General features: G+C 39.0%; 1 protein-coding gene across 1 annotated transcript in view; it reads left to right on the forward strand.

The window, feature by feature from the left end:
- EDIL3 (EGF like repeats and discoidin domains 3) overlaps window positions 1-24,000 on the forward strand; it is a 404,956-nt gene that overhangs the window by 240,247 nt on the left and 140,709 nt on the right. The window contains exon 5 of the mRNA XM_074995366.1: window positions 12,611-12,724. Within this exon, the coding sequence (XP_074851467.1) occupies window positions 12,611-12,724 (114 nt within the window). The remainder of the gene's footprint in view (window positions 1-12,610; window positions 12,725-24,000) is intronic.

The raw sequence follows: 24,000 nt of genomic DNA on the forward strand, positions 1-24,000 counted from the left end.
TATCCCTAAATGTCTTCTAAGAGCCCAGTAAGCAGTGGAAGTGTTCGTAATGCTGCTAGACAATATTGACTTCCTGTAGTCCACAAACATGCTTGTTTAGTACCAGTCAGATCCTTAGGGTTCTAGATAAGAGAGGTTCAACCTGTAGGGGTAATAGTGATGATACTTTGGTTTCATATATCTTTGAACCAATGTATCAACATTCTACTTTGAACCTTTGTTAACCTTTAGTTGATACTTTCTCACTCACTTTTAAATACCAGTCCCAAAAATATATCAGACAGAAAAATCATTACAGTATAACTTTGAAACTTGGAACTAATTTCATAAATCACATATTCTGAAAAGTGGCATTTATTTTAAGTAATTTATCAAATATCATCTTGCTTTTGATCTATGAGCTTTTTGTGTCCTTCACATTTCATGGTTTCAGCAACTAGCTCACTCTAAAACACTCGAATTCTATTTTCACTGAATATCTTGCGTCAAATTCTTTGCTGGCATAAATATGGTAAATCTCAATTGACTTAGGGACAGCTTTCCTAGGTTATACCAGGGGAGAATTTTGTCTCTGTTCTTTACTATCATTTATTGTTAAACCTTATATTAACAAAAATATCTTAATTGAAGTTCCGTTTTCCTTGTAATTTTAGAATTATTTTAATCCACATTTGGCTCCTTAGACACACCAACATTCCACTGTAGACTTTTTTGTGTTCTGATGAGTCCATAAACAAGACATTCTGTATGATCTTAGTAAGATACCTCATTTTTTGCTTCATTGAATCTTTCAGTACTCTTACACAATAAATACCATAACAAAAGAACTAGGGGAAAAAAACCATTTTAAAATGTCTAGGTAAATCATCCCCAAAGCCCACCTATTTGATTAACAGTCCTCTCTATAAAAATAGTAAAGGCTCACTTCAGACAGAAAGCCAAGTATTAGATGATCTGTTTCTCTGTGTTATGTCAGATATGTTACACCTGTTGTAACAGTATGTGAATTCAGTGATTAGTCATCAGCACACATTTATCACTGGGTTTGAAAGAGCTGGAATACTGTATTTTTGGGGGGAGGGTAATGTGTCTGGGTTATTTTTCTAATGTACAATGTGAGCTTTGGTTTTCAGGTATCTCAGTTCATGAGCCAGATCCTCAGATGGTGTGCAGAAACGGTTCCAAAGAAGTCATTGTATCTACACTGTTTTAAACCAACTAGGAATCTGGCCCCTTGTTGCGCTTGCTTTTTGGTGTTTTTTATAAGAGTATTTTTCTTCAGGGAAAATTTTTATCTTGTTTCATAACAACACAGGGGAAAAGATTACATAAAAGTAATTGTGCAAGTATATATTCATTTGTATTGTCTTCTGCTACTTTGGAGGAAAAGTATTTTGTGCATTATAATAAATGTTTAAAGGCAAGTTAAAGGAATAATAAATCTGATAATCTGACATTTTTACCATAACAGGGCAGGGCCTCTCTTCAGCTTCCAAATACTTGCTGCAACAGCCATCTTCTTTAAAAAGGGTTATTTGATTAAGAAGCAAATAAGGCAACAGGAGAGTCTTAATTCACTTATTTCTCTCAGGCTTCAGGGCCAGACCTCCCAGAAAGCTCTGCTGTTCCTGCTCCTGGCAGATTTCTAGTTCTGGTCAGTTCTGCAGCCTTCCTGGAGCAGTAGCCCCAGGGTTGCTTCCGTAATCCTTTGCCTCAGGGACCGACCCGCAGGAGTCAGCTCTGCTTCACTTCACCATGGCTTTCCCTTCCCTAGGTACAGCCTGCCCCAATCACTGCCTTTTGACTCCTCTTTCCTGTTCTTTAGTAGCCCTTCAAAAGCTGTGTGTATTACCATCCCTTCTTAACTGACTGCATTTGACTCACTGGCTCTGACACAGGAGAGCAGGGTAGGGGGTGGTAGAGGGTGAATTTCATCCCAATTCAAGATGAGATAATATTTCAAAATCTCAGAACTTTTCCTGGGATGGGAAAACTGTTTCCTGCCTAACTTTATTAAGAGTTCTGGAAACCAAAGGATTTCGGTAGACCTCTGTCTCAGTGTTTAGAACTGTACATGTCTCTAGTGTGTAATGCTCATGTAGATGATTCTGAATTCACACTACTGGGGGCACACATATCCTATTAGTGTGAATATATAGGGAGTAATGTACTGTTATTAGTAAGAAACACTGTTTCATAATGTGTATAAGCTATGCTACTATAAAAAAAATCCTATACATATATAAGTGTGTACATACCAGAAGATTTTGGCTATAAACTACATCAGTTTAACTATACCAGCAAATTCCTAATATAGAAAATTTCTTAAAGATTATTGGGCAGTAATGGGTTTACCCTGAACAGCAAACTTGAATGAAAATTATGAAGTGACTTGTCTTTGTTAGGATTTTACCTTGTGTTGCTTAACTTGAAGAACATACCTTTTCTCTCAGTGAAGACAAGCCATGTATACCATATATAGCAGATGTAGGTATGATGAAGTGTGGTTACAGAAGACCCCTTGGGTGCTCTCCAAGGTGCTGATCATGTCAGTGATACCCGTATGCTTGTTCTCTGGTGCTCCCCAGCACCCTGTCCGTCTGAGCCATATCCTCCCCCAGCCCAGGCACAGGGTTAGGGTTAATGCCCCACTGCAGAGCAATGCAGACACTACTTAACCACAGCTCAAGGTGGATGCAGTTCTAGGGCACAGCACCCAGGAAATCAACCCCCTGAAGGGATCAAAACTGCAAAGAAATCTCTCTCTCTCTCTCTCTCTCCAAAAGATTTGCACAGGGAGTGCTCATTTGGTAAGTCCCCTTTATTTTTGAATGACAGATGCACAGTGGTAGGGCCTCCCTCTCCCTCCTGCCCACCCCTGCCCCGTAATAACAATTTACACTGGGCTTGCCTATAAACAAAACAGTTTTTATTAAGCAGAACAGTAGGATTTAAGTGGGTATAAATAAAAACAGGCAGTTTAAAGTAAGCTGCTAAATTAAATAAAGAAGAAAATGCATGACTAATTCTGGTGTCCTAAAAATCTAGTTATTTGTGAGTTCTTACCCTGAACAGCTGCCTTTATATAAATCAGGTGAAAGCTTCAAGCCATGAGAGAAAACTTATCTTGACCTGGGTCTCCAGTTAAGCACTTCTGTTGCTGCTTAGGGTGTGTCAGGCAATTTTCAAGGCAGGCTGAAGACAAAATAATACAGGAACTCCAGGTCACTCTTTATACCTTTCTCCTGTGGAGGGAATTCCTTTGTTGTCTTTGTGTAAAAGTATACACCACGATGTATATTGTCACATGAGTGAATCACCTGTCTCTGTCCTTTAGGCAATCAGCCATTGCCTACTTGTTGCACTGAATGTAGACGGCTAAGTTCTTCAGATGTGGCTTGACGTCCATTAAGCCCTTCTGTCAGCTAAGTACCGTTGTTCCCTCGCAAGCCGTGCTATCACAATAGTGTAGCCACACCTGTTGAGCTCTTCACAAAGAGACACATTTAGAACACAAATATGTTAACAATACTTATAACTTCAATTATGAAAACAATATATGCATGAAAACAGGATTTACAGATCCAGCAAGTAATGCCATTCAAAATGATAGGCTGCAAGAAACATGTTGCCTAAAGCGTCTCTGAGTTATGCACACTTATATTTACAACAGCTTCCCCTCCCTTGGTGTTCACACCTCCAGATCAACTCCTGGTAGTAAGCCTCACCCTTGCTGACTGAACTAACCTTGTTATCCCCACCCTTGCTCTGGCTTATTTATACCTGGCCCTGCAGATTTCCAAGACCAGCATCTGATGAAGTGAGTCTGTGCTCACGAAAGCTCATGCTCAAAACTTTCCTGTTAGTCTATAAGGTGCCACAGGACCCTTCGTTGCTGTTACAGATCCAGACTAACATGGCTCCCCCTCCGATACTTATATTTACAAGTCATTTTCCATAAAGATTGTGGGGAGGGGTAGAGACAGGGTCTGTCACAGTAGGATTCTTGTTTAACAACCACAAGAAGCTGAATTGCTATTTTAATTACATTTTCTTTCAGAAGAATTACTCTGAGTTATAGCATTTGTTAAATTGTGCAAACGTTATTATCTACATGAACTCTTAATTATGACAAGATTGCAATATTTAATAGAACATATTTGAATCTTAGAAGTTAAAAATAGACTTTCTTATTGAAATGCCTTGTATAATAATTAGTGCTGCTGACAATTTGAACAGAATCTGACCCCAATTTTAGAAATTATATTTCATTAAATAAATTGTATTTAAATGATCACTTCAAAACAATATAATGAACAGTAAATTAAATAACTTTTTGTAATCCATGTTTGCATCTTCAGCACATTTAAGTTCATTATCCTTTCTGCAGAAGCCAGTACTTGTCTCATATGTGAACTAGTCTTCCTTCACTATTCACATCAGATGAAACTTTACACAGTCAATTTGTTTGGACAGAGGGTCCCATAACCAATGGAGTTGCTGAAAATATATGACAGAATTTACACAATCTGTCTGTAACTGACAAATAGAATAGTCAAAAGCTTCCATTTTTTCACACTGATCATAGCTAATTGCTCACTAGAACTAAAATAAGTGGATGAATGTAAAACTGTCTGATACTTAAAATTCAAAATATTTTCTAAGTAAGCTCACAGACCGCATGGAATAAGTTGTACAGTCATGAATTTTTACTTTTATATTTTTCTATGAATTACAAACCAGATAAATCTAAAATCTTCATAATCTTCACTCAAAAAGAAGATAAATGAAAATTTTAAAATCACCATATGAAGGAGGTTTTTGTTTTTCTCCAGTTCAAGGTGATCTTCAGTTTTTTTCACTGAGGCATTAGCTAGTATTAAAACGATGAATAACTTGAAAAAAACATAAGAGTAATGGGTTTTGTTTAAAAAGGCAGATAAGGAGTTGTAAGTATCTAGTTAAATTTATAAATACATATAAAGAATGTAATTTATCACTGAACAATTTCTGTTCTTTGGTCATTAGCTGGTGAGAGATTTTATTTCCAGGACAGTGAGTTACTTCTTTCTCTTAGTAGGCTAAAATTAAGGTAATAATCTAGGGAACTTTCATTACTCAAATATTTGATCCCTGTATATGCAGCAAATAATAAGACAAGAATGATGTTTCTAACCCCAGAGGTGATACCATTTGTATTTAGACCTCTGGAATTTGGCTTGTTAAAGGGACTGAGCGGCCTTCATATTGAACTGAAGCCCTATTAGTATACACCTGTCCTCAAAATGGGAAAAATGTCAGGCACTACAAAGGTTGTATATTTTTCTGACAGACTGCAAGAAATGAAGCCAGACATGGTATGACCTAAAGTGAATAGAATTACCAACTTCCATCACATCCCAATTATTTTTTGTTACTATACCTGCCATGAGTTCAGGGTACTGGACTAGATGATGTCTCAAAGTCTCTGACAGTCCTACAATTCTATGATTTGAGAGTTAGAGCTGATCCAAATTTAAGCACAAATTAATGGCAGTAAGCCTTGGAGAACCTGTAGACGAGATCTCTGCAAGCTCAAAAGATCATCTGTCCCACCAACAGAACTTAGTCCAATAACAGATAGTATAGTACCCTACATACTTTGTCTCACTAATCATATCAAGGGTAACTCATACTCTTGATCCCTTCAGATATGTAGTTAATAGCGAACACTCTAGCAATGTGTAATTTTAAACATGTCAGCTCTTCATCATGGATCTCTATGCCGAACCCAAAAGTCTAGAATTCAATATGGATTTCTACTGTTACCTAGAGAAATTTTGTCAATTTTCCATGCACTTTACTGGTTATGCTATAATGTAACATGTACAATGGGGAAAATGGGGATATACCAATGCAACCGAGAGCGCAATCTGGCCCAACTGACATGTCATGCCGGTATAATATTTATGGTGAAATGTGCTAATGTCATGTGTCAGGAATCACTGAAGCATGAGAATTCTGGATAAAATTCTCACTACACCCCGACAGTCATTTAAGCAGATTACGTGTGGTAAAACACCATCTGCTGGGCAATCAAATGTCTCTTTAGATTCAACTGTATTGCAAAGCAGCTGCACAACAGGGGTCTTGAATGCTCAGGCTAATCTTTTGATGTGATCCTCAGTGAGCAGCTTTGCCTAACAGGTTTCCCTCATATAGTCTTCAGGTTGAAGCAGGAACATTGAGCAGTTTCTCTAAACTGGGAGGTTGCTGTCTAAGAGAGGCGCAGGCCAGTGAGAGCCATGGTGTTTTGGTTGAGGTATTTTGCAAAAGTATATTTGGTGTGTGCAGCTAGGGACCATCTCTGTTCAAGGAATTAAGACTTGTGTAATTACTATAAATAGAAAAATTACACAGGAAGTATCTTAAGGGTAGCCGTGTTAGTCTGGATCTGCAAAAACAACGAGGGGTCCTGTGGCATCTTATAGAAATGTATGAGCATAAGCTTTCATGGGCAAAGACCTGTGTCTGACGAAGTGGGTCTTTGCCCACGAAAGCTTATGCTCATGCATTTCTGTTAGTCTGTAAGGTGCCACAGGACCCCTCGTTGCTTTTGCAGAAAATATCTTGACGCTTTCGTGACTGACTTCTTCTTCAATAAGAAACTGACTCATATTGCCCTGAAATCTACCTGCTAATCAAAAGAGGCAACAGAAGACTGGAAACTGGCCAGTTTCCAAAGATGGATTCTAAAGTATTCAGTTTATGTTCATAGCCTTGCACCCGAAGTAACCTATGTTACATGTTTTGAGTGGATAACTGAAGTCTTTGCTCATATGAATTCACACTACTCATAGAATGTTGGAAGAGTTTCACTTTAAAAGTGTGAATTTCAGCATGTGTGTCTCATATATGCATCTTATGCTGAATACTTGTGTATCTGTGACATGTCATGAATGCTAGTTATTTAATGTACTTACTGAAATAATTTATAGGAACTTACTCAGATGTATATCAATTGGGAAACTTCATTGTCTTTGGATTTGGGATATTTTTCATCTACTTCATCTCTAAGTATGGTAAGATCCAAAACTAGGGAAATCTTGTGGGTCTGTGCCATTCTGTACATATGCAGAACATGAACATACTACACTCATACTCCTGTCAGTAATAAGACTGTCAAAAAGCCCTTTCACTATTATAATACAATTCCATCAATTGTTTATTCTGAAATTCTTCTAAATGAAAAACACATAGATAGAAAATTGAAATTTGGCATGTAAAATGGCCTTTTTTGAACAGATGTGTCTTTAAGATGTCTGATAAAACTGGTTTTGATTTGATCAACTTATGACTCATTGAAAATAGTACTCTGTGTATGAATAGTAAGTATTCCAAGCATTTATTTGCAAAACTAGATGAAAGGGGGTAGCAAAGTAAATAATGAAACAGTGAAAAAATAATGAAATTATATAGTGGAGCCCCACTAAATTGATTGTGCAGTTTGTAAGATTCTCAGTAAAGAAGCAAAAGGTTTTTGTTTGTTTGTTTGTTTTGTTTTTATGTTTTTTGCCTCATTCATCAAATAGCTTGGCTCTTTAGATTTGCTCTCTCCTGTATGCTTCCTACGGTGTGAGGTAAAGAGAGGCTTCTCTGTAGAAGTCAGAACATGAATAGGGCATTCCAGTCATGCATGTAATTCTACACTGAGCACATTGTGTTTTTATCGCTACATTTCAAATGATCGTAGGAAGTTCCTAGAAAAACAGTTCAGGTAACATACTTAAATACTCAGAAGTCAGAGTATGATGACATGGTCAAGATTTCACATGTAATCTGAACAGTGCCCATGTTGTGCATACTTTAGGACAGGGGTCATCAACCTCCAGCATGGGATGCCAAGAATGCCAGGTAAGCCGATTTTCATTAGCACGTGAGGCAGGAGCTCAGCTCTGTCTCTCCTCTCTCATGCAGCTAGGAGCTTGCTCAAAGCTACCGTGGATTAACAAAAGACCAGATAATGTTACCAACCACCATCTAAAGAATAAAGCTCTGCATCTTAATTTGTGTATTAATGAAGCTGTTGTAAGTAGGGCTATTAGTGAATTTAAAAAGTATCACCGGCGCTTGGACTGTACACAGAGGTTAAAAGGTCAAATTTCTACACTCTGCTTAGGAAAGGTTGCTGAGCTCTACATTAGGACATGGATGATAGTTAAATGTGAAGCATTCTGTAGCAACTACTCAGGCCAGGTCTACACTGGGGATCAACTTCGATCCCAGATATGCAATTCTAGCAGCGCCATTAGCATAGCTAGAATCAACGTACCAGGATCTACTGTCTTCCCTGGTGTAGATCAGGGATCTTCAGGCTTGCATCAACATCCTTTACTTAACATGTCAGACTGGAGTACCAAGGTCAATGGTTTTGCCACGTCTTCACACGTGGCAAAATTGATTCCCAGAAGATTGATTGCAGCATGCTGACTGCCCCCTCCCCCACATAGGTGTAGACATACCCTCAAATGGTGTCTCACAAATGTAGTTGTTGGAAGTCATTGATGTGAAAAATATAGGAAAAAAATTCTTGCAGCATATACTGCAGATTTAATATTCCAAAACAGAGAACCTGTGACAATTTCATAACCTGTATCGTATGCAGCTATCTTTGCTTCATTGTTAGCAATCTCATCCATTGAACTTTTATATTAAGGAAGGCTGTGCCATGTGTGTGTGAGAGAGAGAGTGTGTGTGTGTGTGTGTGTGTGTGCGCGCACTAACAAAATAATTTACTACGTGATGAGCTTTTGTGGGACAGACCCACTTCTTCATTTTCAGTCCAGACTCAGTTATATAGCACAGACATCCAAAACAAATTGCAGTAAAAAAATGACAAATCAAAGGCATAGAACTGAAGGTGGGTGGGGGGGATGTTAATTGTCTTTCCTGAGATAATTACAAACATCAAAGGAAGGGAGAGCGTCCTTGTAATGCATGAGATAATTGCTGTCCCTGTTCATACCAAGTGTTCATGTGTCAAATTTGAGTGTGAACCCCAGTTCACAAGTCTTCCTCTGTAATCTGCTTTTAAATCCCCTTTGTTGTAGGATGCATATTCTCAGGTCTTTAACAGAATGGCCCATTCCATTGAAATGCTTACTGACAGGCTTACGTATATTGAGATTCTTAATGTCTGGTCTGTGTCCATTCATTCTTTGGCGAAGTTTTTGCCTGGTTTGTTCAATATACATAGTAGAGGGGCATTGCTGGCACATGATGCCATATATAACATTGGTTGAGCTACAGGAAAATGAGCCCCTGATCTCGTAATTAACGTGGTTTGGTCCAGTGATGGTATTCCCAGAATAAATATGTGGACAAAGCTGGCAGCAGGGTTTGTCACAAGGAGAAGTTCCAGGATTAATATTGTTGTGGTATAGCCTGTGATTGCTAGTGAGAATCTTCATTAGGCTAGGAGGTTGTCTATAGGTGAGAACAGGCCTGTCACCTAGGGCCTTGTGGAGTGTAACATCATGATCTAGAATAGGTTGTAGGTGTTTAATGATTCGTTGCAGGGCTTTACATACAATAATGTATGTAAAGTTAATAGCTTCATCATTAACTACTGCAGCTTCCAAGATGCAACTACGGAAGGCTGTACCAGGGGTTGAAATGAAATTATAGTACAAGGCAAGGATTGTCTTCATATTTGTTTTGTACACTGTCTCAGACAATAAAGCTTTATCCTGATTGCAGCTGGAGGTCATCCCAAACTTTAAATATTTCACAGTTACAGAACTGTTGGAACAAAGAGAAAGGCATGCTAAATAAATCCATAAAAATGTGTAATCCAGTGAAAACAAAGTACTGTACGCAAGGATGAAACAATAGACTTCTCACGTGGTATGATTCCTCTTATGTGTATCTAAGGTGGTTGGGGAAAAATGTATGGTGCTACACTTGATTATTTGGGAAATACCATGAGATTCATGGCATTGAAGACTGTCATACTGAAAAACACACAGGGCGCATTGTTTATACAAACAGTAATTTAACTGACTTTTGAGGTCTTTACCATGCAATGTGTATATGTTTCATTCTCAGACATACAAGCTGCAAATCTGTGTTCTGTTTCCAACAGAGATTTTGGGGTCAGAACTCCTCAGTAAGATGTATCCATCCACTAACTCTCCCTGCATATATACAAATACCTGATTCACACATTCACATTCCGTAACTGTGCAAATTCAAAACATGTTACTTGTGGCCTGTTTGAGCATACTGCTATTTATAGAAAAAATCAATTAAGGCACAAAACACATTGGTTTATTAAGAGGTGTCACATTTTCTACTTAGCCCTTGAACACCCTCTTCTGGCTGATGTCTCGCCTACTCTTACTTGTTCTCCATCAACTTATGTCAGCATCCTCAACCCTCCCAGACCAAGAGGCCCTTTCCTCTGACTACTACTACTGCCCCATTACAGTGCCCCACTGGGGGGTCCTCCTGTCCCAGGGAATCCCAACCCCCTGGACTCACCTTGCCTCCATGACCCACTGCTAGTTATTATTTAGATCAGTTTTTCTTAGATATTTTGAGACCACACAACACCAAACAATATTTTTATGCAGAAACCTATGCAAATGTTCTTTAAAAAATTGTCAAACCAAATAAACAAATAGCAACATATGTAGCAAAACCAAAATGAATTAATTTAATCAGGTATCATAGCAATGAAGAAATAACATTGTATCTGGTTTTAATAGTAATAAATATATACTATCGGTGTATATCAAAAAAGTGTCAGACACTCACAGCCCACCTGTAAGCTATTCACAGAACATCAGTGTTCTGCAGAAAATAATATAAGAAACACTGATTTAGACCCTGCTTCATGGACAAACAGCAGTCTGAAATGGCCACTAAGCATTGGAAGGAGGGTGGACCTGTTGCCTTCTTCTGCCCTGGCTGCCTCCTTCAGTCTGAAGGCTTGCCTGTCTGGAACTCCTCCAGCCCTGCACTTCTTTGGTAGCTAGGTCCCTCCAGCTCCACTTCCAGAGCAAGAGTCTACCCTCCTCTCCAGGAGCCCTCAGTTACAGAACTCTCAGATGGGCCCTAGTTGGCTGAAACATGCCACAGAAGCGAGCTACGCTATGTCAGCCCCCTCCTAGGGCTAGAGTTAATCCTTGCCAGGCAGTGCAGGGCAGATGCCCTATCACACTAAGGCTGTGGCTACATTACAGTCCCCTTTCAGAAGGGGAATGCAAATGCAGCCAATTGGAAATGCAAATGAGGTGCTGATTTAAATATTGTGCACCTCATTTACATAATGGTGGCTACTCGCTGTTCCGAAAGTGTTGTTTTTGGGAAAAAGAACAAACAGTGTAGATGGGGTTCCTTTGAAAACAAACCGTGTTTTCAAAAGAACCCTTCCTCCTGAAAAATATGAGGAAGAAGGGCACTTTCAAAAGCAAAGTTTCCTTTTGAATGAACCCCATCTACACTGCTTTTTTTTTTCCAGAAAACAGCAGTTCTGGAACAGCAACTAGCTGTCATTATGCAAATGAGGCACACAATATTTAAATCAATGCCTCATTTGCATTTCTGGATGGCCATATTTGCATTCCCCTTCTGAAAGGGGAATGTAGTGTAGCTCCAGGCTAAGACAGAACTTCTTCCTTTCTGCTCACACTGTCAAATGCAACAGGAATCAAAAGATATCTCTTCACTGCTAGATCAAACTCTGGTAGCTCCCAAATAAAATTAGCCACATAACATTAGTCTTTTGAATTTAATAAAATGTATAAGCTATTAGATCAAGTTCTTATTTATCAACTAAATCTTGTGCACAAATGGAATTATGTAGACACTAAAACAAATAGATTGCCAATTAGAGGGGTTTTTAATGAATTAAGATGAACTGAGAAACATTCCTAACTGACAGCTGTTGAAAAGCAGCTACATTCCTAAAACTAAAATTAATTAGTTGTTCTCTTGGACTAATTGGATTATTGATTTAGAGCACAATTGTGACCTGCAATATGTGCCGATGCAGAGAAGAAGACACAATTTATGCTTTACTGCCTTACATGGGCTACCTGTTACAGAGGACCTCTTACCTCCCAGTAAGAGGACCCCACTCTTTAAATACCCCTCTGAACCCCACCCCCCACTCATGCATCTGATGAAGCGGGTCGTTGCCCATGAAAGCTTATGCTCCAAAATATCTGTTCGTCTATAAGGTGCCACAAGACTTCTTGTTGTTCTCAAAGCTACAGACTAACAGAGCTACCTCTCTGATACTTGTCCTTTTTCAGAACTTATGGCAAAGCCACAATGTAGCCCTAAATTCTGTTGTCATTTAACAGGACATTTCAAGGTGCAACCTGTGTTTGTGAAATTAGCCAAAGCTTGATTGCCTTTGATAGTTAAAATTGCCCTGTTTTGAATGCATTTCACACTTTGCATTCTTTGCTGAACATATGTTTACTGTCTAAAAGTATGTTTCTGTTACTAATATCAGCCATACGGGCCTTAGAGAATAACTGTCTAATTTACAGTGCATAGATCAAGTGGTTATTACTTCTTAAAGTTCTTCGCTTATGCTGACGCTATATGTTTCCCACAGATGTAAATGAATGTGAAGCTGAACCTTGTAAAAATGGTGGCATTTGTACTGATCTCGTTGCAAACTATTCCTGTGAATGCCCAGGTGAATTTATGGGAAGAAACTGCCAATACCGTAAGTATTTCAATTGCTTTACACGTTTGCCTGTTTACTTGATCCATTAGAGAAAGAACCATGAAATAATATCCAGGATTCCATTATATCATTAATATCTAGATAAATACAAAAATTGACATAAGATAGGCAGGATATGAAGTTGGCTGACTTTGGGTGTCTTGTGCAGTAATATATACAATTGGAAAATGATACAGCTTGCCAGCTAAATATGTGCTTCAGCATAGTTAATTCTGAGTGGCAGCTAGAGCACATTTTTTTCCAGACTCAATCTTTGATAATGTTCCATAGAGTGTGTTGAGGAAAGATGAAGGGGCCTCACTGTGTTTGTGAGGTGGCTCATGTTAATGATATCCTACTTCAAGGACTACAAACTAGATTGATCGGGTGGAATATTTTGAGTTTTTTGGTATCATAAAAGGTTATATGAAAACTAGAGCGAGATCATTTTACAGGGTACCCACACTTGATAAATAGGGTACTTAATACAGTCTTTGGGAATTCATCAGGGGCTATATCTATTTTGTGGGGGGTTATCCTCCTATTTCTTTCATGGTGCAAGAATAAAGAACCATCAAATAAATATTTCAGGGATTTTAGTCTATCCAAATGCAACATCTTGTGCTGCTTAAAACTTGACATCATAATTAGATAACATAGATGGATTTTTGAAGGGACTATCACTTTTTTAGAGCCATTACCATTGATTTGACTTTGGCTGTCCTTAAGATCTCAATATCTAGAAGTCAATGGTAAAATTCATATTAGAAAAGAACAGGAGGAATGATCCTGAAGAGATGCTCACTTGTATTCTCTCATTCAGTGGTCCTGCTGGTTTCAGGGGAACTACTCACACAAGTGAGTTCTCAACAACATGACTGGGGTTTTGTAGTCTGGTCCCTAGCAAGGAAAAGTAAAGGAATTATAATAATGCATATCAATTCATGGAATACTACTTTTTTGTAACATTTCTGAGTCTCCATAATGTAGACTTCCAAAAAACACAAGCCCACCTGTCATTCATTATAACTTAAAAAGTGATTTCTGAACAACGACCTGGAATTGATAATGGCAGAGATACTTTAACAAAGAATAGTTATTCCCAGAATGAGAAACATGCTTCCAAATGTGTGTCTGTGGGAACAGGTGAAAGGCTCCCAGTACTGTACTACAAGATTTCTGCTTCTTATTCTCCTGGGGAAAAGGGGAGAGAAGTGCTGCCAATAGAATATGAAGGAGGAAAATCCCCATGAGGAACATAAATCAAGAGAGAATGCAAAAAGAAATTGGAAAGCAATACAATTGCTAAAATGAACACTTATGCTATATATAATTTAAAAGAAAAATAAGCTTTTAGAATATTTTGATTATGCTGCTATCTCTAACAACCCATAATGCTTCAGGTTACTTTATGGTAACATAAATCAATGGACAGGTGGCTAAATGACTGTGCTGGCTACAGATCATTGAATTATCCTTGCTCTGTGAGTTCATCACATCTTCCCTATACACTTAATCACAGTTTTACTAACTTTCAGCATTTGTTTGTGAGCTATAAACACAAACTAGCTTTAGCTCAGTTCAAAATAAAACATTGACTCTTAGTAATGTACCAACATTATTATACGCTATAGCAACTCTAAATAGCATCTCTGTAGTTAAAGTTGCAAACACCGAATTCTATTATAAGCATTTTTACTATGTCGTTACATCTAATTATGTTATTACAGGTAGTAATTACACATTCTAATTACATCATTATGCATATTTACAGTAATTATGTAATTATATGCAGTTATACTAATTATGTAAATACATGATTGCTGACTAAAAATTACCCTAGACAGCTCAAGGATCTCTTACTCAGAAACGTAGAAGACAGAGCAGGAAATGACACTGTGTCATCAATGTTGAACTGTTGTCTAGAGTGTATTTTGCAGGGTTACATTTAGGTTGTCCTAGATAACGGGAAAAATAGTTTGAGCAAGGTGGCACTTTTTGAAAGAGGCATTATTAAGGGCCCAAAAGCAAACGATCCCACTGCATACTGCATAGGAAAGATAGGAATTGTGGCAAAAGGCCACCCTGATTTAACCAGGAGATCTTCAATAATCTAAAAATCCTAAAAGAGGCCTACAAAAAGTTGAAGAGAGCTCAGATGATAAAGGATGAGTATGAACAAATAACACAAGTATGTAGAGACAGAATTGTATAGACCAAAGCACAAAAAAAGATTAAACTAGCTAAACAAATAAATGGCAACGAGAAAACATTCTAGAAATGCATTAGAACAAAGAGGAAGACTAACAATAAGGTAGGGCCATTACTGAAGGGTAAGTGTGTGTGGTGGTGGTGGGGATAATAACAAAAATGTGTTAATGGCAGAGGTGCTTAATGACTTCTTTGTTTTAGTTTTCACCAAGAAGGTTGGTGGTGATTGGTGTCTAACACTGAGTATCAGTGAAAAGTAGGCAGGATCTGCGTCTCAAATGGGATAAGAAAGTGAAACAGTAATCTGAGGAAATGGGTCTTACCCACAAAAGCTCAAGACTTAATAAATGTGTTAGTCTTTAAGGTGCTATAGGATTACCTATTACTCAGGGAGTAAGATATCTTCAAGTCTTCAAATGCATCTTAGAATACTCAAGGAGATGAGTGAGGAAATCTCTGAGCTGTAAGTGATTATCTTTGAAAAGTGATGGAAAACTGAAGAGATTCCAGAAGATTGGAAAAAACCAATGCTAGTGTCAGTCTATGAAAAGAGAAATACGGGCAAGCTGGAGAATTCTAGAACAGTCAGTTTCACTCCTGTGCCCAGAAAAATAAGGGAGAACTTGTGACTATAGAGGGAAAAGAAGGATGAGATGGAGTTGTTTGTGAGGAAATTTCTATCCTTAGACTCAGTCTGCTGCTACTGTGGTGGGGGGAGCAGCTGAGGAACTTCTTAAGGCTTACACCCTACAGCTGAAAAGTTTAATGCGTGGGGAAGAACAGACCATGTTCATGCTGCTCTGGCGCAGCCACTGTGGCTGATGAGTAGTTTTTTGTTTGTTATAGTATGTGGAGGTGGTAAGACCCAGGATGAAGATATGAAAAAAGGATCGGGCAAGTCTGCAATGGACCTTTTTTTGCTCTGCTGTACCTACTTTTTATTTAGTGTTTTTTTTCCATTTTAAAATAATTCAGCCCTGAATAGTTTTAAACTGATTCTGCTTTTCTGTCTCATTAGCTGCCTTTCACTTTTCCAAACACTTACCTGATTTTGATGTCCAGCTCCTCATTTCTGGAAGGTAGGAAGGCAAGGAACAGAGTGCTAAAGAGTAGGAAGGCTCTGAAAGTATGCTCTGCAGTATGCTTATGCCACAGTCCTGCTGCTCTCCCTAGGGACGTTCTGTGTGGACCTATCTATATGATCTCCCTGGAGTTGGGGTTCTAGATGATTTTAGTGTTACAGCTATGGAGCAACCATTGTACAGCATATTCTCTAAAGACTCCATGGATATTCTATTGAAATCCATGAAATAGTCAATGTTGCTCAGATTATTATTGATATTATCTGTTCCTGCACCTTCTTCAAGAAAGAAGTTCTGTACTGTTGTGCGGGGAGTTCAAAAACATCATAGGGAGAGCTTTGAGGTGAAATGTATGGGTCCATAAGACAACTTTGTGATCCAGCAAGTGAAATTTGCAGGCAAATTCTTTAAATACTACCTGCTGGCAAATACTCCAGCTCTGCCATTTTGATTACATCATCTTCACTAAATTTCTTAATTTTTCAACATATGGTTTTCTGACCTTTAGTACCCTCACACTACTTCCTTCTTTAAACCCATTTCTTACTTTTGTCCTGAATTTTAGAAATTAACGGTCGCTAGCTTGGTGTTTAATTGTGTTTTGATGCTTGGCATTTAATTTTGGTTTTTCCTTTTTACTCAATGACAAAGCAAGATTACACTTCCAGAATCTGATATTGAAATAAAGTCCTCTGTCAGATAACTTCGAGTACATTTTTACCATGCTGCATTTGAATGCCAGAGAAATCTCACTTTTGAAAATTCATTCCTCAGTACTTGAAAGTGATTAGACAGTAAAGAATAGAATTTTACACAGACACCTGATAGAGACTCATTGTAAATTATTCACACAGCCCCCCAGGACACAACTGTACATTTTACACATTTAATTAGCTCTTTCCACATGAGAACAACTCATTTAATAATATTACTGAGCTTTCAAGTTGTGTCAATACTTCCATTGTGAAGCGCAATCCATTTTCAAGCATTTATAATTTGGTTATCAAATTTCCTTGCAGATTGAAGTTAATAAGGAGAGAAAATTCTCTCTATTTTCCAAGCCTGGGCTGATCCTCCATACCCATTGATCTCATGCTTTAGGAAGCCACTTCAATTAGCCTTTGAATTGTTGTAGAAAAGATATATCAGGTTACCAATTTCCTCCCAACCTGAATTATAGTATATCCCAGACTATTTACTGAAAGAAGGAGCAGCACGGCCCTGAATTTGATAATTCAGTTTTCAATACCCTTACTACCATTAGACAAGGTATGCTGTCTTCTGTCTATGCAGTGTGACAGACTCAGACGTGTTGAGTGCAGAAAAATAGCTGGGTTTCTCTTCCCTGAGGAGCCACAAAAAGGCTACTCCAGGTTAATAGAAGCACCTGATTCCCATTAGCCTGCAAAGAGTCAGTTAAAGACATAAAGACACCTGATGCCAATTAATCTGGAAAGAGTCAATTGAGATCTTTAGGCTAATGAGGCACCGAAAATCAATTAAGGATCTGCCAGTTCTTTTAAGAGCTCCCCCCTGAGTCAGAAGAACTCAGAGGAGCTAGAGAGGAGGAAGTATTGCCACATATCTGGGAAGTACAAACACCAGCAAGCTATAGGCAAAGAAATTCTGAGGTAATGCTGAAGGAGATGTTGGGGACAGGGGACATGGGGAAAGGGCCAAAAGAACATTAGCAATTTTGGTGGTGAAGGGAAACATAGAACAGCAGCTGCCATTAGGTCCCTGGAGTGGAATCTAGAGTAGAGGGCAAGCCTAGATTCCCCTCAGCCTTTTATACAGTACACAGACATGCACCCTCTACCCCCAAGTGAAAATAGGCCCCAGATGGGACAGGAAACAGTTGCACCTACTAAGTTTGAAGAGGCATTAAGGGCTTTGAAAGGTCTCACACCAATCCCACTTCTGGAACCAGTTCTGACAAAGCTCTGACCTTGTCTCAGTGGGTCCCATGTGTGACCAGTTCAGTCACAGGGATCCCCTTGTGATGGTCACTTGATGTGCTTAAAAGCCACTGAGCCCCATCCTTCCTGTCATCATGGGCATCCCACAATGTCCGGCCTGCTCCAGCACTGGCACAGACATAGGTCACAGCCCACAGCAGGGTAATACAGATACGCAGATCATCTCAGTTCTGGGCAGACTCAGTTAAGGGGACTTTCCAAAACACCAGGTGCACAGCCCCAATTAGGCATGAACCACAAATACATCCATCTTACTCTGCATAAAGTTTTATACAGAGCAAGCTCATATTGTCTGCCCTCTTTCTTACCTAAAGAGAGACAATCAGCTGCATCCTGCTCCCAACAGTTACTTACAGTGCTTTATTAATAAAAAACCCACTGGTTTTATGAAGTATAAAAAAACAGGTTTTAAGGGATTGTAAGTAATAGTATACAACGCAAAGTAAGTTACTAAGAAAAATGAAACAAACATGTAAGTGAAGCTTAATACACCAAGAAATTGGTAATATCGAATATCTCACCTGCACTAATTCTGCTAAGCTTCTTTCGCAGGCCGGACAACCTCCCAGTCTGGGTTTAATGCTTTCCACTGTTCAGTATTAGAAGTTACCAGCAATCATCTTGGGTGGTAAGCAAGCATGCCCGAACATCTGGCAACTGCACCTATTTTTTGGCTTCACACCTTTTATACGGATTTTGCCAAAAACAAGAATTACTTATGTTGAGTTTAAATTTTTTCTCACTTTCAGTGGAAAAGTGCAGCTTCCAAGATGGTCCCAGCCTCAGGTGACCTAAACACATGTCCTTGTGGTGATTCTCATGTCCTCCTACAGACTGGCTCCTAGGAAAAAACACATCCATATACAGATCATTGACCTTATTAATGAGCCATTAAGTTTCTAAAATACCCTCATTTAGTATGTGTACATAAGCAGCACAGCTTAATACTTCATATTTCTATCTTCAGATACAGGAATAATGTGTCCATAGAAATAAAATAGACTCAGCAGGTTATAATGTTTCAAATGATACTTTTAATGAAGTATTTTGCATGTCACATTTTCCAGTTCCATATATTCAAATATATTTACATAAAGCAAATGCATAGCGATGTGAGAATGTGTTTTCAAGTGGATTAGGCTTGCCACCAGGACTTTCTATGACCTCCTCCCTAGCCCCTCTCTCTCAAAGTAAAGGGTCACAGCCTACTGAACTCCTTTCGTCAAAGGGCTCGTCTACACTTGCATGATTTTTGGTTTGGTTTGGTTTGGTTTGTTTATATGGAACGCCCCCCCCAAAAAAAGGCAGAGCATTCATAAGACTGTGCATGAAAAGTCGAGATAAGAGGGCTTTTCCCTCCAAATAACTCCAACTCTTTGAATGACTTTTGTTGACCCCACGCACACCTTCAAGGTCACACATGAATGTGTGTGAACAAAGCACAGAAATGTATTGACTTATGTGAAAGATCCTTTTGTAGTGCTGTGACTATGAACTGTGGCTGTAAATGTGAATGCTCCATTTCGCAGTGCTGTGGCTGTGTGAATGTGATGTTTTGCCATGGCTTATTTCAGCCTTGGGACATTGAAAAAATGATTGTTGGGGGAAAAAACAGGCAGTGTAGACACAGCCATAGTATTGGTGGGAGAACTCCCACAGTCTGTTTCCCCTTTGGGCTTTGTAGGAGCAAGGGCTTGCTAAGGCAAGCTTCATCATTCCTAACTCCTTGACCAGAGTGTGATTCTCACAAATCTCCTATTCCAAACTTCAGTCACTTGGATATAAGATACAGAGAGAGAAGTATGCTAGCTGGTTAATTCTACTTTAGTCTCTGACTGAAAGTTATATATGGAGAAAAACCTATCTCATAGAACTGGGAGGGACCTTCAGAGATCCTCAAGTGTAGTCCCCTGCCTTCACTGCAGGACCAATCACCATACCTGACAGATTTTTTTTTTAATCTATTTGCCCCAGATCCCTAAATGGGCACCCTCAAGGATTGAGCTTGCACCCTGGGTTTAGTAGGCCAATGCACAAACCACTAAGCTCTCTCCCTCCCCGGGTATAACTAGAAAAGACAGTTATTGCTGTTCAGTGAAGCAGCTGTGGAAAAAATTTCAAATTAGTGCGCTAGTGCACTATCAGTTATTTGTATTTACTGGGGGGGCACACAATTTATCATAGGTTTGTCTGCTGGTTGGTTATGCCGGGTTTAGTACTGGAATAGCACGCTCATTGTCCCTGTTAGATCTGAAATATGATGACATAGCTTTTTGGTAGCAGACTGCCAGATAAACTATGATCCTAATACTACAAGCTGTCCTACCTGGGTTGCACTCTGCAGCTTGAAGTCAGGGGGTGGGGAGGGAGAATCAGTGTACATGGTTTTCATTACTGAGGGCTGCTGATTTCATCAAATCTCTATTTAAAGAGAACAACAGTGAACTTTAATTTCAAATAGAGACCTTTGCCTTAAAGGCTCAGAATCCTACAGGTATGTTGTGACAGGAAAGTGGTATTAAAGTTTTTAAAAGACAAATCTGTCTTAACATTTTATTATTTCATTTGCTAGAGGTGAATAATTGGGAGTAATCTTCTGTTCCAGTCTTTATCTATCATGATACAGGGCTGTCAGCTTGACATTCTTACTACTGATGTTGTTTTCCCATTGCTCCCCTCCTCTGCCCTCCATGGAGTGTATTTGTAGTATCAGAAGTAATTTTAGTAAAAGTTGACTTTTAAAAAACCTTTACTATCTGAGATGCTGGTCCATTTACCATCCATTAAAATAAAGCCACAGCAAAGGTCAATATTCATCTGAAAATCATGTTATTCAAGTTTCACTTTCACAATATTAGTTAGGGTTGTGACACTATATGGAAAGGGAAACATTTTATAGTACTAAAACATCAGTGAATCGTGCCAGATAGGCCATGTAAGTTATCAGTGAAAATATTATGATTTTCCAAGTATGATAACCTTTGTTTACATATGTTTGTATCACCTTTGTATGGTGACTTCTAGATTTGTGTGGTATATCTATGTTTGACATCTTGTTCTTTCTCAGTGACATCCCCAGACAGAATAGCATCAAGAGTAAGCCCGTTAGATGGCCCATGAAGGGACATCAGCTGTACAATGATTGCATTGAGACAAGGCAGGGGTCACACCTATGAATCAGCAAGACATGTTGGGACATGCCCTTGGGACAGAACTTTCAAGGATTTTCTGTGCCATTTGCTGAACAGCTTTTGTTCGAGAAAAAAGAAGTACAAGTTATGTGTCAATGGCTACATCTTCTCCATTTTGGTCTTCATTCCTACTTCTTTCCTCTTGACAAGGCTGTTCCCTGCTCTGGCACTCCGGGAGCAGAAGGTGGGAACCCACAAAATAATTTAAAACTAAAGGCTTCTATTTAAAAAACTCCCCAGGTCACAGATGGCCTGGCCTTAGACTGATATTGCTGACACCCCACCTGTCATGAATGACTGCAGGGAAGGGGTTAAGCTCTTCCCGTGGTAACTTAGTCTCATGTGAGTCAATGGGAGTGGAGTGACTTTTCTGAACTGAGAACAATTTCAGTTTTATGGATCTTTTACCTGTTTAGAGTCAGAGAGTGAGAACTGAGGGAGGGGAAATCTCCCAAGCAATTGATATGGATTCCATAACTATCCTGACCATCTCCAAATCAGACATAGAGATGTAAGTAGAAGGAAATGTCTAGGTAGATGTGATCAGGTTATGGCTCTACTTTTCCCCTGATGATTCTGGTTATTGACTTGGTTCTTTTCCCTTGTAAGTTTTAAGCAGAATCCCAGAGAGGGAATCTCTCTGTGCTGAAAGTCTCGACCTCTGGCTTTCTGAATAAAGCCCCCACTTGGTTTTAGAGACTGACCTATTCCCCGTGTCATCTGTGAGGCCTGTCTACTGATGTGCCTTTGGCCAGATATCTACCAGTTTACAGCTCTTTTTCCCAAGACCCAGGTTTTCTTCTTCCTTTCCCCCACCTCACCAGGGAAGAATTTCTCAATGTATGTTGCTGGGTTAAAGGCGGTCTCCAAGGACTGGGGTGATGGCAGCATACCCTCCAGGATCCAGGGAATCTGTGACCTTGGGGACTTTTTAAAGTAAAGCCATATGTAAGCCGAGGATTCTTTCGAAGATGGGGTTTACTTTTGAAAGAGCAGCGTCCACACTGGCTTTCTTCTTTCGAAAGAAGCTCTTTCAAAGTTAGAATATGCAAATGAGGTGTCAAATATGCAAATGTATGCCTCATTTGCATTTTTGATTTGCTTCATTTGCATAGCCCTTTCGAAAGAGGAAAGCAAGTGTAAACGCACCCATGGTGTCTCAGCCATCGTGACTTTTGGAATGAATTGAGTCTGTCAGTCCAAATAATAAATACCACTATTCTTGAAAGTCCAATAAAACCAAAGATTTATCCATGGAGATGCATTTAAAACTAGTTGGAAACTAACCTTCCAAGAAAGCACTTCATAAGGAGCTCTCACGCTTTAATTAAGGAGAGCTCTTCTGAAATAAAAGCTTTTTTTAAAAAAAATCTTATTATTCTGGTGACTAATTGAAGTAATATACTTGTTATGTATTGGGCATGCTTGCTCAGTCATTTATATATAGGTTATTAGCATGAAGGATTGTAATTACTTCTATTGAGTCTATTAAGTTTAATTGTATCAGTGAACTCCAGACAAGTCACAGTTTGAAAATGATACACAAAGAGGAAGAAAGGCTAAGTTTATTGAATAGTTTATTCACAGGTTTAGTTTGGACAGTTCTAATTGGGAATATATCCTGAACTTCAACAATTTACAATCGGCAAATGGTCTTTCTGCCACTGGATTTTATTTAACCTACTCAGATTGTTTAAACATTGTTTTATGCAGGTCAGGCTTTATAACCTATCTAAAGGCCTTTCCTCAATTAATTTCTATTTGAAGTAGAGGATGCGGGGCAACTACACTTGTATTTCCCCATAATGGTTCAGCATGGCTCCTAGCTTCCTAACCATTGCCTTTCTTGGGTGGAGATGTGCATCTTACTCCTTTCTAATGGGTGTTTCCAGGCTGCACAGTCCCTTAAATATACTGTAATATACGCATCAGAAACAGGCTGTGCAAGCAGGCCAGCTTGCTTTTCTTTTCAGAGATGATTAAAAGTGTAACTGTCTGCCGCTATAACTATGACACACGTTTTATGCATGCTGATTTTACTCTTAAGGTAAAAGAGCTACACTAACATATTAAAACAATAAAAGAAATACATATTAATCTTAGCAGAGATCAGCCCACCCATAATATGGACTCTGGGAGGAGCAGACCATCAACACCATGTAATATTACAGGCTTTCTTGGGTACTGTTGAAAGGTCAAATCAGGGCAAATTGTTTAGCAACAGGGCTACTTACAGCCCAAGAATGGGAGACCTCCATTATAAAGGCACACCAAACCAGTGACAAAGAGCACTTCTGTTGCTGCACTGCCAGCAAGTCACATAGGCAATCGCCTTACACACTCCAGCTTCAATTGTGCCACACCCAGTACCCACTCCTTACACGGAGAAGAGGTTACGGAAACCAGTCTCACCAAATCTCCGCAGGTTCTTCTGAACCCAAAAGAGAAACCACATTCCAGGTCAATTTTTCCTCATGCTGAACCAGTCCTTTAGAATCTAAAGGTCTACTAAATGAAAGGAAGAAAATGTTGAGAGAAAAATTGTTAAAGAAATTCCATTATGTACACCAATGTGAAATTCCTGGTGCAGGCTCTTAGCAGAGGTGGAAATAAATTATTTCCTTAAAAGTCGGTGGAAATCATCCTTTGTGTAGGGATAGGTCATCAGGCCTTCCAGGCCCAAACAACATAACAAAGATGTTCCTCAAGCAGTGAGCTGGAGTGGAAATAGAGGAACCTGTAGGATCCTTTTTATAACCTTGCCCAGATTGAGTGTGTCACATGAGTATGTCAGGTGTCCAGACACGAATCAG

This window comes from Carettochelys insculpta, chromosome 5, assembly GCF_033958435.1.
Source record: "Carettochelys insculpta isolate YL-2023 chromosome 5, ASM3395843v1, whole genome shotgun sequence".
Classification (NCBI taxonomy): Eukaryota; Metazoa; Chordata; order Testudines; family Carettochelyidae; genus Carettochelys; species Carettochelys insculpta.